This window comes from Ostrinia nubilalis, chromosome 14 (genome assembly GCF_963855985.1).
Source record: "Ostrinia nubilalis chromosome 14, ilOstNubi1.1, whole genome shotgun sequence".
Taxonomy (NCBI): Eukaryota; Metazoa; Arthropoda; class Insecta; order Lepidoptera; family Crambidae; genus Ostrinia; species Ostrinia nubilalis.
In genome coordinates, this window is record NC_087101.1 from 14,008,710 (window position 1) to 14,027,065 (window position 18,356).

The following is an 18,356-nucleotide window of genomic DNA, read 5'->3' on the forward strand; positions in this document are numbered from 1 at the left end:
ATGCGAAGATACCATGTCACTTATCTCTGCGTACTTTTGAGTTATCGAGGATTGAAAAATCGATCTTTTTATATTAAAGATTTCCACGAAAAATTGCCAGAATTACAATATGGTGTATAAGGGACACCTTTGATGACACATAACAACGACTCGCACTCGCGCGCGCTTGTATGCATCAGCTTTTAATAAAATAAAATAAAATTTTAAGGGAAATACTTCATAAGTACAACGTTGTATGTATGCCCTGCGCTGCCCGTATCCAGGTACTATCCACGGCCTTCATCAGATCGTCGATCCACCTAGCCTATCGAGAAGCCTGCCCTGCCCACACTAAGTAGGTATGTTTTTCGGCGGCTACTCAATCATATTTTACTGTAAACGCAGAAGAACAGGACCATATCCAGCAATGGACTGACATTGAATCATGATAATAGCAAATAAGTGGTTACTATAACCACTATAGTGCTATAACCAAGTACCTGAAAAAGCCAAATTATTGTCGGTATCAAAATGATTGCAGCCTTTATACGAAACCACCGGATCGTCACTAATGATGACCGAGAAGGTAATGAAAACGAGTTGCCTAATATTTTGGTACTTACGCCAAGGTATAAAGGTATAAATGGTGTCATGTAATATTACACTTAAGTATGCTTACTTATTTAAGGGCAATTGCCAATTAGGCAAATAGACAGGGTGTGTTGGGATCAGGAAAAACAATATATTTTTCTCGCAATAGGAACAGTCACATTGAAAATACTCGTAGGTACCTACTTTATAGTCAGCATATTCTTCTTCTCAGTCGTTACACTCTTGACAGAGTGGTCGTAGTCGTCAGGAGTAGTACCTACCTTTATGTATGGATTGGATTCAGGAGTAAAGACCAGAAGAAAAAAAAAGATGTCTCGCCATCTTTGCCTGTTGGTGGTTAGCTTGGTGCATTAGCAGTAGCATCACAAAAGTGTTTTGTAGCTATTTTTAGGTGAATAATGTTAAAAACTTAAATTCAGCAAGCTCACGATACCTAATTGACTGTATCTCTGTATCGCCAAGGTCGTTTAATAAAAATCTCTAAATGATACGCCGCCATTAGTAAGTCCAGATCAACTATCTATCGAAATCATTATCTAAATGTGAATCAGTTTCAGGATCGAAATCCGATCGTTACGAACATTACATGCATAATTAGACAGTCATAATAACGGTATATAAAAAACAATTTCACCACAAAATCGCCATTCACTGCGTTCGTCTGCTACAATGATTTTTAAGATAATATTCGTGGCGTTTATCGTTGCTGGAACTCACGTAAGTAATAGAATAACTGTATCAACCATTTTGTACTTATGTATTAACACCACAATTACACATAATAAAATGAAATTAACTTACCTGTCCTTTGTGATCACTAATCACCCTCGCACCTAAGTGTTGAGAATCCAACACTATCGACTTTTGAGAAATGCCAGTTAGATCTTCGTTAACCGTTGGATTGTTGTAGAGAAGTCACTTTTGACACACGCACATACATATTTCATTTAGCACACTTGGAAGGGTTTAAACCTTTAAAAATTAGTGTTATAAACTCTAGAATACTGAAGCTAAAAAAACACGTATGAAAGACAGCAAGAATCAGTAGCACATACCTCTAAAATAGGTGACTTCATTCCACTTTATCTCCAGGCGTCGCGGTCTCCAGCAGAAATCCGGCAATGGCTGCTGAGCCAAGCCCTGGACTGCACCAAGAGTAACTTCGTGAGCGCTAAGGAACTGCAGATGTTGATGAGTCTCCATCTGCCTAACACGAAAAGCTCTAACTGCTTTATAGCGTGCGTCTATAAGAAGGTGGTATGGGTGAGTTCACGATCCTTCTTCGTTATTGCTAGGACAATTATTTTTATAATATTTATTTAAACTTTTATGCTGCATTTTTTACTAAATTATCACTAATACACGATTTGGCAACACACAAACAAGGTAAAATTAAGGTTTACCTTCCCGACGTTTCGACTCAGTTGCACGAGTCATGGTAGCGGTAGCGGGCAGACTGAAGAGATGCGGCGTCGTTTGCTCCGGCGCGATCAATTTTCTTTACCCACCCGCATTTGCACAATATTTTCGACCGTGGTACAGTCATTCCGACAATGTTATATTATGTTTTTTCATGTTATAAGTACAAGTCTAACATTATGTTTTTTTTAATAATCTGCGTGCTTATTCTGATGCATAGAAACGTATGAACAAGTATTGAATCTCTTGTTCGAAAAACAGGGAACGTCTAAAACCTGTTTTTTATTTTTATTTGAAACAGTCGCTGCAGTAACGTGTAGGTAGATGGGTCATTTTTATTAATCAAACGGAATACAACTTGTTTTTTTTTTACTATTTTAGCCAGTGTTCTCTTAAAAATTAATCTGAATTTTAATATTTTATTCTGCCTTCAGATGGATGAAAAAGGACAATATAATGTAGAAACGGCCAAAAAAATGGCGGACAGAGATTACGCAGACGACCCGACTAAGATGGAGAATGCTAAAAAAATATTTGAATTGTGTAAAACAGGTAATGTTCTGTACGAAATGAGGAGTCACATTGAAACAATTGTTTAATTTTATCAAAATTCTTGTTTGATTTGACTGTAATTTTATTTTTAAAATTTGTTAATCATGTTAACTAAGGATTTGGGTTTATTTCTTGTTTTTGTTTTATTTTATTTTTTTACCACCCAGCCCAGTGCCCAAAATGTCCCAGCTGAAAATTAGCGTCGTGGCATACATTGTCACGGCTAATGCTGAGCCGGGGACATTTTTGGCACACTTTTTTATATGCCCGCTGAATTAGCACAAAATTAATTCTTTGTTCACTTCAAAATAATGTTATGTGCCAAATATTTTTTTATTTCTTTTTAAGTGAACGACGAGGCAGTGTCCGACGGGGAGGCTGGTTGCGAACGAGCTCACAACTTGGCTAAGTGCTTCCTTGACAACGCTCCTAAGGTAATTACAAAGACTATCACAAAACCAATGGTAGAAATAATTTATCAGGCTCTTCTGTAGAAGCTATTATAGTAACATAAGCTTAGCTTCAGTGCCTAAAGATGTAATCGTGAAAACATAATATTATCCGGGATAAGGTATACATATTTTTTACTCTTGGCGCTCATCATAGCTTAGAGCCTTAGATCCCTTTCATATTTAGTGGAATAACTTTTTCTGACTGTCACCTTCTTCCCTACGAATGTGTTGTGTAAAGGCAAACCAACGCGATCACACGAGATCAGCCGGCGTGCAGCGATGGCGATCAGACCGCATTTCTGAGAATCTTAATTCGATTTCATATAATAGATAATGAAAACATTAATAATTTTTCAATCATTAATTTATTATTATGATTTTCAGCTGGGCTTCGATTTGTCAAAAATGCAATAAGAAGAAAACACGCTTAGCTCCACATAATAAATTATACAATAAGTTCTTGATTAAATAAAACATTCATAATGAGCAATAATTATTTATTTAACCTTATAAAAACAAACAATTGTGTTCAAAAGAATACAAAACTACCAACTAATACATTATGCGACGTTATTGTGCTTTATTTACTATGTAGAGATTTTAAATATTGTAACAAAAGATTTTAACATTAAAAAAATACAACCAAAAATAATACGTTTCGAAAATATCTAACTATCCTGGAAGATCTAAAAGTTCACAGTTTTTTAATGGCGACTGTTTTGACAAATCGACAGAAAAATGTGTCAAACCAAAAATCAGACAACGGCAAAAAACAAAATTTAAATCGGCGGTAGGCTGGTTGTTGTTTCCAACTCATACCTTCACAAAGAGAACAAAATTAAATATAGATCGTTTCATCCACGAAGACGCGCACCACCAATTTTTGGTCGAGGGAAGCGCGGGGTGCGGGGAGTTTGATCCAAGCAATCCGAGCATCATTATTGTAGTGTGCGTGTGCACTCATGGATAATATAGCGCGTACCGATGACACTCAAACATTGGCGGAAGAATGGTGGGGCGCGGCTTATGGATGAAACGATCTATACGATAAGATTTAGAAAAAATATATTCTTGTTTCATTATAATACGTGAAACATCAACACACGTGCTAATACCCGTCCAAACAAAACACAACTTTGCCTTACAAACGAAACGAATGAGTGGAACAATAGAATTTTGGGTTAAGTTACAGATTACTACTAAGTTATTAAGTGCAATAACAAGTAATGTGGATTTTAACTGATTTGACTCGATATAAAGCGCTGTACACACAGCCCGCTGCGTATCCGCAGATAATTGTGAGTAGATCGACAACTCTATTGTTGAGAAGAATGACTTATATTTATATGGGGGTCTAGACAAAGTAACATTAGTGACAGCTACATTTTCGAAATCGTTTCACGAAGCGTATTTTACGTACGATGAAACTCGAAATTACATCTGTCACTTTTGTAAGTTTATCTGAAGAGTGTGTATAGCACTTAATATTATTACTACACAAAGACCTTTTTGCTGCCAATTTAACATTTTAATACACTAGTTTAGTCGTTAATACTTGTTGTTCCACTTATCGTAAACTACATTTATTCGAATTGTTATGTTTTTCACAAGATCACAAAAATTACATAATTCCTAACTACATTATTATGATATTCGATAATTAGGTGTACTAATTCGACTGCTACTGTAAGAAAACTAATGGAATATTAAATATAAAAATAATATTATGTATTCGATTATATTCAAGGTAATTTCATATTTTTTATATTATGATTATTCAAAGAGTCTCATAAAATACAATATATTGTTTGAATCTTCTTAATTATTATAATTATAAAGTGTAGGCTACATTATATCTCAAAGTCTACATAAGTATAAAATATACCTAGCGCATTTGAAATTATATTTGGCAATTGTATATGTAATGTTATGTGTACCTAACCTAACTATTGTAACAATAATGAAAAGTATTTTACACAAGATTCATATCTATTATGTGTGTGATAAAGTGTATTTTAAAATTATTTACGACTATGTTCTGTGTACAACAGACAGTAGAATTTTATGATATTTATGTCAACATTATGCAGGATGTACAACCCAAGCAGCACGCAAGCGTTGCCGACATCAAATATACAGCACTATTAGAACTTAGAGTTCTACTGGCGATCTATAAAGGTGTCAAGAAAAGATTATTTACTTATAAAAGTGATTAAACCGTTATTATACAGATAAAGCTGTACTAAGTTTTTATAAAATACTCCGTGTAAACTTAAGGCTTTAAAATAGAATATTTTAACTCCACTTTAAAACCCTAAGCATTTTTTGACACTTCAATCTAATGTTATCCTTCAAACTGCATAGTGGCTGTATTTTGCATGTGATCACTTTCTTACTACAGCTATAAGTTTTAAAATGGTATCACTTTATACTTGTTTCTGTATAATGGTATATTAAAACTCCTTTCTAAAGCTTATTATTAATGCGTAATTGTACACTCTTGTCAGTGTAATAGTTTCATAACTACTGTCAAATATGATTCTAAAGAACTATATTAATAAATGAATTCTGTAATACAGCTTTGATCTGTATTACTGACAGTTGTCCTTGATTTGTAGAAACGTTGTGTGGTGAATAGAAATATGTGGAAAAAAAGAAAAACATGTGGTGGAGTAAAAAGGAAAATTCAAAGAAAATATCAAAACATAACTAATCATCAACAAAACCAGTGATACATGTGAAGACATTGAAAAGAACAAATTCATTGATCGAACAATCTATAGTCAAGCGCAAGTTCAGTCAACGTCTAATGAAGGGTCCGTAGCAAAAACGGCATACGATAATAAAAGTGAGGATTTAGAAAAGCCCCCCTTTTACATACGAGTACAGTTTAAAATAGAAATAAAAAAACTTGTCATTGAGAAAATATATTTTTATTCATTGAAAAACCAGTCTATACGGGTTTTCAATGGCACTTCAAACATAATAGAAATATCCATCAGTGGATATCTTAAGTAACTAAAAATAATCAAAGAGTTACTTATTTACTAGATACACAAGAAAAACAGTTACATAATTAACTGAATCAATTGGTTTTATGACAAAAGCTTCATTTTCGATTGGATTGCTGGTTTTACCCAATGCGACCACATCTGTGTTTTTGGTATTGTCACACTTGGAAAATTCGTATTCTATCTGCACAGTAGACTTGCCAATTTATGAAACATTTTTTTTGGCTGTCCATTAGAGCATTTATTGTTTGTGGGTTATTAATTTGACTGTCTAAAATCAATTTTAGATAATTTTCCATCTGATTTACATCAGTGTTTTACTGTGGAACCGTTGCTGCCACATCAGATTCATCCACATATTAAATGACGTATTGTGCTGCAGATTTTGGAACTACTGGTGTAGATGTTGTTGCTCACGTTGCTGTAGATGAAATTGACGGCTTTTCTGGTTGACTGAATGCCTGAAATCACATATACAATTAATTAATGAGATAGTACAAGTCGAAATAAACAAATTTATATTTTATAAGTTTAACCGAAAGTTTAACTTGAAAATAGTTCAAATAAGCGTCACTTGTTTGCAAAACTTATTGATAAGAAATATGCTAGAAGGTTTTTCATTTTTAACACGTAACCCTAAAGAGCTGTATAATTTATTTGCTGAAAACTGATGTACAGCCTATATAATAAAAATATTCGATTATAACGGCTATTAAAGGGTAAAAGCTGTGTAATGGTATCCAGAAAGTGCGTAGTAAAACCACGGGATCTATAATACTCTCCAGATATCTTTTAGGCTGTATGAAATCTGTCGCCATTTTCGAACAAATAACAACAAAAGAAAATGTGACTTCTTACATTATTTTGAGTATTGCTGAAGATATAGTTATGATTTTCAGAGAAAAAAATTATAAGTGGTACCTGTTGTACAGTATTATTTAACAATCTTATGATTCTAACCTCAAATTCATAAACTTACTTACTTGTTTTGGTAATATTCCTCTTGAATTCTTCAGTATTTCGCGGGCGCGTGAATATTTTTCCACAAAACAATGCACTATTTCACAGTAAAAATGTGTCGGCACGTTGAATCTGCAATTATAGTGATAGATAGTGACCTAAAGTCCAAAATTTATTCTTGACTTATTAACTTCACAGTAAATTGGCGGCCCACCATAACTAAAAACTAAAAAGATGCGATTGTTTCATAAATTTCACTTTGTAATCTTCTTAAAAAACCAATGAAGAACTATTATCTTTTTAAGAAACTTATAAGAGAATAACTATACGCCTATTGTTTTCTTCAATACCATACTACAGCTCTTCTACAGCTATAGTACAGCCAATTTTTTTAATTTACAGCTACTATACAGCTATAATAACGCATTAGGCTGTATAACAATGGGCCCAATTTTTACTTACAGAGGATGTATAAGCGCTTATACAGTCCTTGTACAGCCTCACTATACAGCCTGTGGCATATAAATAAACTAAAATACAGCTTCTATACAGCCTGTCGTGCTGCTTGGGAATGGACCAGAGTTATAGAGCTTAAAGTAATCAATATAAGGTTCAAGTTGCATCGGACGAATAAAGTGACTAGGTGTTCTAACAAAAATATCTTCACAGCGCATCTATTCTTGATCGAGATTCTAATATCTATACAGTCTATTTATTATGTAATTTAGTGTGTGTTCTAAAATTTGTGCAGATGTTAGGCCCAAAGCACACGATGCGTTTCACCGCAAAGATTTCGAAGAATCGCGCGAAGCGGCACCGAACCGCTCGTGTGCCCGCCACAGGTAAAATTTCTATGTAAGACGACGCAGCGACACCGCTCCGGCGTCGCACCGTTGCCGCAAAGCATCGTGTGTTTTGGCTCTTAGAGCGCTTTCACATTTAGGCGATTTAGCAGCGCGACAAAAGCGCGACAGGCGAACTGTCGAAAATTTCATACTATGTGACAGCGGATGCCTGCCTTCACATTACAAAAACGCCGCTGCCGCGCTGCTGTAGCGCTACTAACGCCCAGTGAAAGCGCTCTTATTGATATGGGTGCTATTATGGTATACAATCAAAAATATTACCCTATGTTTTCCAAATTTGTATAAAATTATTCAGACAGTTATTTATTAATAATAAGAATATTATCCGGTTTTAGCCATTATTAGCGATATGACTATTATAGATTATAGATCCAACATAAAGGCTGGTTTACCTTACCAAAACGGTGGTAGGTATACGTATCACTATCAAACGTTAAGAAAATATTTAAATTGGTCCAATAAATTTTTAAATAATTTCAGAAAGTAAGACCGCCGATAACATCTATATTAGATATGTGAAGGTAGTTAAATATACATAATTCATTTCAAATACATATAAGGATCAAAATAGATTATGTCTTACAAGTTACACAGTTCTCGCTATTAAGGTATAGATATTTTACGAGTAAGTCTTAGATAAAAACGCATAAAAGTATCCGTGCGCAGTTGCTATTATTAAAATTATTGCTAAATTCGAATATAGAAGATTCTTTCATTTATTTCAGACGAGTAACATTTTTATAAGATCGCAATTTTTGAGAATTTCTTATATCACCACAACAAACCACCGATTCCAGTGTGTGCCTTAAGTTCCAAATTAAATAAATTTATATTTTTATAAATTGGCACTTTCATATATCAAATGTTAAATATTCGAGTTACAGTATAGTTATATTAAATATTTATTATACAAATGTAGAAACCAAATAATAACTAAATAAAACACTTTATTCGCCTTCAAATTAGAGGCGTAAGGAGTGCTGCAGTGGGGCCACTGTGTGTCAGACACACTAGTGGCGAGTCGCGAACACTACTGTAACGAGTGGTCGCCACCGGATTCAGGTATGCGGCGCGTCTATACAAAATATTTTATATTAAAAAGTGTGTTCCGGTGGCTGTGGTCGGTGGCCCATTTGCGAAGAGCTTACTAGTTTTCATACCATTTCTAGAAGCACAGTTGCAAGTACATTTTGGCGCACACGCCTTTAATTTGAAGGCGCCATTATAATAATTATACTGACACTGTTACTGTACTGTTCCAAACAACGCTGATACAACCGTAATCTTAACAATCCAACAACCATGGGGCCTAAAAATGAACTTTACTAGTACTTACAACATTGTATTTGTATTTTCTTTCAGTCCTTCTATTGTATCCGACTCGTGAAGATCAGTAATTCCGTCTTTCTCTAGGTCATTAGTCGTTAGTAATAAATGAAGATGTTCACTGGAACATTTTTAATGTGTGCAAAAATGGTATTAGGGTTTTATTATACAGGGTGTTAGGTAAATGGGTATATGAGCTATATCTTCATTTTAATTATTTTAATTTTCATAAAATTCGGATTTTATTAAATTTATTTTGTATGAAAATTAAAAAAATTAAAATGAGGATATCAAATTTCTGACTTCACCATACCATTTATATTCCCATGTTAACATGGGCTAGTGTCGGCTCATATACCCATTTACTTAACACCCTGTATAATGGTGAATGGGTGGCACTGCTCAGTTTACTCTTGTTTTTTTTTTCTTCCATTATTATGTGCCACTGTCATGTCTATGTAATTGCCTGTATTTGTGTGACGTCCATTGTATGTAATAAATGTATCTTTATTTCTTTCTATTTTCTAAAATTAGTTTGCTATGAAATTAGTAAGTTAGTTGGAAAAAGTTAACAAAGTGACTGATTTAGTTCCATCAAGGAGTGGATTTTTTTTCCAACCATTTAGCGCCAAAATTTCCTGTTGCTTTCGAAAATAAAATAGGTCCAATGTGTGCATTACACTTCGTTTTGTAGTGGCAAGACGAGCCTATCACTTAATTAACACATACGACCTTGTTATTGATGAAGCGATGCAAGGTGTTATGTAAGTAAATACAACATTAATGAGTACAAAATTATTACGGACTGATAAACCATGTAGATTTTAATTATGTTTTTTTGCTTATCCTCAATATTTTTTTTATTGAAGTAAATATAATTTTTAGTAATTTTAGTACACTTTTCGTTTATCGGCAGTATATATTTTCAATGCAACGGTAGGTAATACACTTGTTGTGAATTCATCAACGATACACGAAATAGATTAAGAACTATTTTTAATACGTACGCACTCGCTATAATTTTAAAAAAACACGTCAGAGCATCTGAGTAGACTTCGATAGAAAGACGATTAAAATGTATATTTTAGTAAATTGCTTTTGTATCGCATTTCCATGAAATGTAACTTTTTGTGTAAAAAAAACTGTACGAAAGTTGCAAATTGTAGCTTCATAAATGAATTCGCATTTCAGACATGGTATTTAGGCTACAGAAGGCACAAAAAACTAATAAATATACGAATTTTTAAAGCAATCAGTTTCAATTTAACAAGCCTTTTTCGCCGAAGATAATGTTCAAGAGAATTAAGACTTGCGAACTTCAAACACCTCCTATGAATAACATAGACAAAGAACAATATCGTATGTGCATTTACGATGTTATGCTACTCATTTACTATTGATGTTTTAATTGTTATAAGTTAGGTAGTGATATATTTGTATTACACCAGTTCACCAGTTTCAAATCAGCAGCACCTTGTCTTAAAATTGTGTTTTTTTATTTACCTTAAACGGTAAAATACGATTTCAAGCTTGTCATAATTTTAATGAATAAGAAAAACAGAGAAGAGGCGAAACTATGCCGAACCAGTGACTGGTTTAATGGTGTAATACAACCATTTACCAATTTATCACTAAGTAAATAACTGAACAACATCGTAAGTGCACTTACGACGTTATACGTAGGGGGTGAATGTTTCATTTACTCAACGAGAACGAGCTGACCTTCGCTGAAGTTCTCGGCGGTTGGATGTTATATGCTGTCGTAGCTGTTGGGATCCGACGGGCCGGCGGGGCTCATTCCACGCGTGGGCAGTTGACAACCTCTGATTGCGAACGCCCAGCCGTCCTGGAATAGAACAAAACACAACTTGCATTAACTATGTTGTAGTCTAAGGATTTTGGACTAAATAAAAAATCTTTCTTTCATTCATTAATTCATTTATGTACAGACGACGGCACGTCAAGGTAAACACTGTAGGGTCTTACGCAGTTATCATCATCATTTCAGCCACAGGACGTCCACTGCTGAACATAGGCCTCCCCCAATGACTTCCACATCGCACGGTTGGTAGCGGCTGTACTATTACTACTCTTGTACTACTCTCTTGTACTCGCTTTTTAAAGCATCAATTGTTGATTAGCTCGAATGATGCCTCGTAACATTAAGTTCGACTTATGATCCAATAAATATGGCATTATGAAATAAATAAAATAGGTAATTCTTTTTTTTTGTATCCTAAAAACTAACCTTGAGTCAAGGCGACTAAAGAAGAACATTAATTTATTTATTTTATCAAAATGCTAACAGTCGATGCAAGACAAATAGCAGCTTGTTGAACACACTATGTCATTATATCATTTGTTTGTTAACTGTGTTTTCTTATCACATTCATTAAGTATTTGACATACAATGTTACTAATTAGTTTTATTAATCAAGTTTTTGGTACAGTCAATAAGACATCAAATAATATTACGTTGCGAACTTTTTGGCTACTTTGGCCTTGGGTATCACTATTTCACGCTGACTGTACCACAAAAAATCCTATACGTATTCTACCAAATGTGCATTCGTAAGCGAAATTGGAAATCCTAATGCTTGCTTGAAAGAAGCATCTTTTGGAGAGTTGCCAATTGCGATGACGCGGACGATTGTATTTTATCACACGTGTAAAACGTGTTATGGACAGCAATCATTTTGTCTGCAGTTTCTTTAGCCTGTGACAATGAATAGGTGTAACGACCCCAAAATTACTGCTCATCCTTGAGGTAGTGATTTGAAATCCTGGCAATGGAATTGTTCCATTTATGACACAAACAAGATATCGACATTCGCCAGACTGGCCGTAAATAGGGTTGCCAGGTATCTGTCCATGTTTGGCTTTTTACGGTCTTGTCCGACCAAATATTGGCTTTTCCGGCCTGTCCGGCAACCGACGATGATAGTACTCACTCGTAAGCTATGACACTAATTGCACCCGTTTTGACATTGCGTCCTTTATGGTAAAATGTCCGGCTAAATGAAGCACAGAGTCCGGCTTTTGTGTTTTTGGACCTGGCAACCCTAGCGTAAATCGCACACATTTCTTTAGTAACTGCGTGGATTGCAACACTAGGCGTTTTATTTAACCCATTTCAACCAATATCGCCGGTTTACAGCTATCCGGTGGACTTATTGACCAATGTATTATTAATTAACTATTGGAAACTACTGCTATCGAACGATTGAAATTATTTTTTTACAATGGACTCTACCGCTGAAGCTGAGGACACTTGAAGAAATCGATAAATTGCGACAAGCACATTTTAAATTATTATAATTTGTTTTTTAAGTTAATTATAATGCATATTTATGATGTTAAGTAGAAAATAATCTTATTTTCATTCAGATGGTAGATCTATTGCAAGAGAAAGTCAGTCAGTAAAAAAACCATTTGCATCCATGATTGGCAGCTTCCTCTATTTGTGGTAATAATAGCATTGTTGTCCGATTGTGTGCTCTACCAGTCAACCTTATGACAACCTACTACTAAATATCAGATTTCTTCTTAAGATTCCACAAGGGCTATTTCCATTTTTGGCCTCTTCCAAACCAAATACATGAAATACATACCATCAAACTCATATTTGGCAAAACATTGTTTACTATTTTCTAGAAACACATGTGATAATCTGAATCACATCTGTTTTTACATAAGGCCATTTATCTAAATGGCTCTTATTTCCTCTAAACTTGATATTACGTGTCGGTTTCGGATTTCCACAAATATAAAAAACGTGTTTATTTATAAATCGAAAAACCAGTTTCAAAGGTAAACGACGAATTTACGACCTCTATTCTCAAATTAATTAAGCATTGCTTGAACTAATCATTAAGCCAATTTTGTTTGACTACAAGTCACACACACTATGACATTATACACTATTATAAGAAAAGGTACTCACTTTGACTAGATTCGGCAGATCCGACCAAAACGCTAAGTTCGGTATGACCTCTATCCCGGTGGCTCCCATAAGGAATTTCTTCGTACAAACTCCGAGGACGAGGTAAAATATGATGAAGGAGAAGAATATTATGAGGAGAGTAGAGCCAAAGGACCTCCCAGGCTCTTCGATTTGCTTCAGACATGCATCTTTTGAGTAGAACGCTAAAATCTGTAAGAAAATAAATTTTATGTATGTTAAGACAGTATAATAAATACTCAAAGTTATTGAGGAAAGACTCTAAAGCTTGAGGAGGAAAATGTTACCTAGTTACAAGACACTTTTTATGTTTTTCCAAGAAATAGAAGTTTGAACTACCCATTACTATCACAAAGAACAATGGGACAAACGTCCCCAAAACTGTAGCACTTTAATACGGGTTAGCTCCGCCATATCGAAAATCAAAATATCGAACACGTTTCATCGGACAATCAGAATATCGAACGATCAAAATATCGAATGATGAAAATATCGAAAGTTCAAAATATAAATAATAGGGGACGGAGTTCATACAAAATGTCTCATTGTTCTTTATTTTACAAAACCAAAAGTTAATATCTTAAAAAGTTTATTAAATTATAGCAAAACAATAATAATTTATTATGACTGTTTTACACTTACGACTGCATTTGGTTCGGTTAATGAGTAGATTTGTAGTCGACTGTCGCCCTCACTGCATATTAACAATATGGTAGTGGTACTGTGAAGAATAGAATAAATTATATAAGTTAGTTTTGAAGTAGCCTACTCATTACATAAGTAAACTAATACTGTTCAACTTGTAATAGTCATCTGCACAGGTGTGTTTACACTTTTAATTTGGTCACCTTACATATTTTCAAAATACAGAAGATGCTATAAAATATTTAAACCATCAAAAAGCCTATCTTAACAAATGTTGTATTAATTTTTACCTTAAGACAAAGCATCAAGTTTTAATTTAGTATGTGGTGTTACCATGCAAGTCTTATAGAGGTATCATTTAATAAATTACTAAAGTCAACCATGATACAACAACCAGTTTTGTCAAAATTCCATCAGCCTAAACTAACTAGTATACTTTTATTTGATACATACATAATGAGGCATATTTAAATTAGTGGTTAATGTAAAGAAAACCTGTTTTGTGCCATTTGAGTTAACATTTAACTAAGAAAAGACTTGTTTGGTTTAGAAGTCAAAAATGAAAGTTATAAGTTTTATTATAGCTCTTAATGTTTTTATTTATTTCTATTTCTAGAAAAAGTAGGTCATAGATTAGTTAGTGCATTTATTGGCATTCAAATAATATACTTAATCCTGCACAATAACCTAGTACTGTATTTTCTAAGTGTACACTATGAGTACAATAAAAAGGAAACTCATGTGCCAAAGTATTAGTCAAAATGGAATTAATATGTTATTTTCAAACAAAAGAATGATTAATTGTATTGTATGTTTAGGACATACAGTTTTGTAGAAATGGTTATTGTCTTATTAAATACAAAATACTCACGAAGGTCCATTACGGAAGCTGATGGATGGCCCAGAAGTGAAGTTTACATCCTCTTTATTTCCCAGAAATTCACAATTAGTGTAAGACAAATTGAACATGGAACCTATGCCTGCGCCAGCAGTTTTGTTCAACTTGTACACTTCCCGATACATCTGTAACAGTTTTCCGTGTCAATGATCAACTGCTTATTGAATATTATTTTTTAAAGCTTTCGCAATGCATTAATAGTTTAAAAAAATCTTTTTAGATACAAAACAAGATATCGTCACCGTCGTGGCAGAATTAAATAACTGACAAAACCAAAGTTGCGAGATATTCACGTTTTTGTGATTTTTTTCGTTAAAAATGGCGATAACTTTTAAGGGTAAAAATATTTTACTGTCGGTCTTTTGATATTTTATACAGCAAATTTACCTTATATTTTGTATTATTTTAAATAAAAAAAATAAAAATGTAATTATTTAGTTTTGCCACAACCGTATTTTACAACTAAGTTGCAGTTATTTAGTTTTTGCATGTCACTTATTTAGTTTTGCCACAACCAAGGTGTTACAAAAACGAATATTTCCATTGAATAAGTACACTTGTTTAATTTTGCCACACTTTTATTGACCTAAATGTTGATTTATTCATTTTATTTTATTTGTTTTGTTAATGCGATTTTAGTCAAAATCTGTAAAATTGTTAAATAATACTAGAATATACCTACTTATTAAATACTTATAAATGTTTAACAAATTGGTATGGTAACCATCAACATCAGATTCCTATAACATTGAAATTAAATTGAAAGAACCAACATCAAAATGAATATCAAAATTAAAATAATCCAAAAACAATAAAACTGTAATAGGGATATCTCCCTAGGGATCCATAGGGATCCCTTACCCTCAACGTCATGGCAGAACGACGTTCAATGTCACTGCAGATCTCCGTTGACGCTAAGGCACATCGGCAGCTCAATAGACAGATATGGAAGTCCTTGCGACATGATCTTCGCAACTTTAATACAAATAGTATTAAAGAGGCGATAGAGCGGAACCAAGGCTCGAAAGTGTTCGCTAGAGATAACTCTATTGGGCGAAGCTAGCTGACGAAGCTGAAGACTGCGGAAGGTGGTGTAACGCCAACAAAAGCCGAGGTTCTGGGTGAGATTGAAAAGTTTTATGGACAGCTATATACCTCGACGAAGATATTGTGGATATCAGCATTATCAGCCTATACGAGATTAAGAATAAGAATAAGAAGAATAAGTTTATTCATAATGTTCATTACATGTCAAATTTTCAATATATTTTCTTATTAATAATAAACAATTGCAGTATTAATAAGAAAGAAATACACATCATGTCCAAATAAATTATTTGATTAGGATGGCTCTCAAACACCTAAAGAACAACAAGGCACCGGGTCATGACGGGATAACCTCGGTCCTTCAGAGACTATTTAACTTCGTCTTACTCCAGGGAACAACGCCAGAGGCATGGAACAGAAGCGTGGTGGTACTCTTCTTCAAGAAAGGGGATAAAACCTTGCTGAAGAATTACTGACCCATCTTGCTTCCGAGTCATGTCTACAAGCTGTTTGCGAAAGTTATCACGAATGATCTCGCGCGTAGGTTCGATGATTTCTAGCCTCCCGAACAAGCCGGTTTCTGAAAAGTGTCGGTACATATCGAGGTGCTGAAGTGCTTGTACAGAAACGCCACCATGTTGGTCCGAGACAGGAGTGGAGTACGAGGGTGATTCCTCTGCAGCGAGGCATGAGGGAGATGTTATATCTCCGGATCTCCGAAACTATTCACCGCTGCATTGGAAGACGCTTTCAAACTCCTTGAATAGAAAGGATTCGGCACAAACATCAACGACGAGTACATCATTCAGCTTCGGTTTGCCGACAATATTGTGTGGTCATGGCAAAATCACTGGAAGACCTTGGCACAATGCTCGAAGACCTTAGTCTCCCAAAAGGTAGGCCTTCGGGTGAACAACATGGAAAAACGAAGCTTTTGTCGAAAGCTTTTGTTGGTTAGGAGCTCGAATCTTGAGATTGTTGACAAGTATGTCTACCTCGGACAAACGTTTCAGCTAGGTAGAGAAAGAGGTCGAATCCAACTCGGTTGGGAAGCATTCGGAAAACTACACAACATCCTTTCGTCCAAAATATCTCAGTGCCTAAAGACAAAAATCTACAATCTGTATGTGTTACCACTGATGACGGCTCGGGAACGCGGCCTCTTACTCAAGTTGCACAGCGTGCGTTGAAGAGGGCTATGCTCAGTTTTTCTCTACAAGAGACAGGGCACATAGTACGCAGAACTGACAGACGATGGGGCAGCAAGGTTCTGGAGTGGAGGGCACGTACCGAAAAGCACAACGTGGACTTCATAAAGGTAGCAGGAAAGCACTGGATGCAGACCGCTACCAGCCGGTCATATTGGAAATCATTGGGGGAGGCCTATGTTCGGCAGTGGACGTCCTATATGGCTGAAATGATGATGATGATGAAGGTTTAACATATGAGTAATGAACATTGAAATTAAAAGTAACATTTAAAGTAATGTTACAAAAATGAAATAAATCAAAAACACAATTGTACGAGTATTTTGAAGCAATGTTTCGGATTGAGTTGTGGCAGAATTAAATAAAGTCACTTATTGACTTTCTTAGTACAAGTATTTTGAAGCAATGTTTTGCAGTGAGTTGTGGCAGAATTAAATAAAGTCACTTATTCAGTTTTGCCAGGTAAATTTTACAACAAACAGAGTTGTAATTTATGGTCAATAGTTTCACTAAACTGAAGATATCTTTGGAAATATCATAGATATTGCCACGAGAGTAAGACCAAAATATAGGTAACACTTTCTACTATACAAAAAGTGGAAAAAGTGATTTTTGCCAAAAGTGTCAGTTATTTAATTCTGCCACGACGGTGACGATATGTCCTTGCAGTTTCACATCTTTTAACAATTTCTATAAACTAAAATATCGCATAGCTTGTTACAAAATAATTGAGTGGCATTTTTCTGCATTTATTTAAACAATTCTAGTAAAAAAAAAGAAGTCTTATTGACTTTTGATAGAGAAAATGTACATGCAACTCATAAAAGACAGATTCTTTCATAGCGCTGAATATCTGTAGCTTACGTAAACAGTAATTTGAAACTATAATGCCTTGTAATTACATGTGATTCTACTTACAGACATAGGGCGATTGCAAGAGAAGCGCGATACGTTCAGCGAAACATCAGCACAGGGGTGGAAGTAGTAGGTGTCCAGTTCATATAGGGATACTACAGACGCATTGTAGAATGTCTTAAAACCCTGAACCTGGTAGAACCCTTGAGGAAGCACCGAAGGACTTAAGTCTATACCGGTGCCGTTTGGGTACACGCAACTGCATGGTCCTTTTTGCGCACAAGTGTCTGCTTTACATCCAAAGGGTCCCAAAAACACTAAATAAACGAATGCAAAACCTATTATATTACTTATCACGGCCATCGTCTCAAAAAATCGAATTAATCTTTTGCGTATCGTCCCTCTGTCAAAACATACAGGTCATCAGACATGACACTAGTGTTGCTAACTTGCTAACATTAATGAACAAAATTCTACTTGCTGCTTATCGATAGAATTTTAAAGGTAGTGCACAAAATGCATTTTCACACCTGCCCCCCTGGACAAGTTGGATTGGGCACACGAT

The 18,356-nt window shown here is 34.8% G+C and overlaps 3 protein-coding genes and 1 long non-coding RNA gene across 4 annotated transcripts in view; 1 reads left to right on the forward strand and 3 right to left on the reverse strand.

The window, feature by feature from the left end:
- Positions 1-18,356, reverse strand: part of LOC135078232 (uncharacterized) — a 154,524-nt gene that overhangs the window by 104,342 nt on the left and 31,826 nt on the right. The window lies entirely within an intron of this gene.
- Positions 1,243-3,498, forward strand: LOC135078240 (general odorant-binding protein 28a-like). Its single transcript, XM_063972841.1, has 5 exons — positions 1,243-1,308; positions 1,684-1,854; positions 2,445-2,562; positions 2,911-2,996; positions 3,399-3,498. The coding sequence occupies exons 1-5, from the start codon at positions 1,261-1,263 to the stop codon at positions 3,426-3,428; spliced, it is 453 nt and encodes a 150-aa protein (XP_063828911.1). The 5' UTR covers positions 1,243-1,260; the 3' UTR covers positions 3,429-3,498.
- On the reverse strand, positions 5,979-7,535 carry LOC135078204 (uncharacterized). Its single transcript, XR_010258580.1, has 3 exons — positions 7,448-7,535; positions 7,009-7,117; positions 5,979-6,486 (listed from the first exon to the last, which is right to left on the reverse strand). It is a non-coding gene; the product is annotated as an uncharacterized LOC135078204 (long non-coding RNA).
- LOC135078205 (uncharacterized) lies at positions 8,391-18,215 on the reverse strand. The gene is made up of 5 exons (XM_063972791.1): positions 17,855-18,215; positions 14,655-14,806; positions 13,781-13,859; positions 13,121-13,330; positions 8,391-11,023 (listed from the first exon to the last, which is right to left on the reverse strand). Exons 1-5 carry the CDS (start codon positions 18,152-18,154, stop codon positions 10,928-10,930), a joined length of 837 nt encoding a protein of 278 aa, XP_063828861.1. The 5' UTR covers positions 18,155-18,215; the 3' UTR covers positions 8,391-10,927.

What these genes read in the sequence shown, in the direction of transcription:
- LOC135078240 (XM_063972841.1), top strand. Translation starts at nt 1,261, where the DNA reads ATGATTTTTAAGATAATATTCGTGGCGTTTATCGTTGCTGGAACTCAC. An exon ending in ATTTGAATTGTGTAAAACAG is followed by an intron (nt 2,563 to 2,910) that starts GTAATGTTCTGT and finishes TTTCTTTTTAAG; the next exon opens with TGAACGACGAGGCAGTGTCC. An exon ending in TCCTTGACAACGCTCCTAAG is followed by an intron (nt 2,997 to 3,398) that starts GTAATTACAAAG and finishes TATGATTTTCAG; the next exon opens with CTGGGCTTCGATTTGTCAAA.
- LOC135078205 (XM_063972791.1), bottom strand. Translation starts at nt 18,154, where the DNA reads ATGGCCGTGATAAGTAATATAATAGGTTTTGCATTCGTTTATTTAGTG. An exon ending in TAACCGAACCAAATGCAGTC is followed by an intron (nt 13,331 to 13,780) that starts GTAAGTGTAAAA and finishes ATTTTCTTACAG; the next exon opens with ATTTTAGCGTTCTACTCAAA. An exon ending in ATCTGCCGAATCTAGTCAAA is followed by an intron (nt 11,024 to 13,120) that starts GTGAGTACCTTT and finishes GTTCTATTCCAG; the next exon opens with GACGGCTGGGCGTTCGCAAT.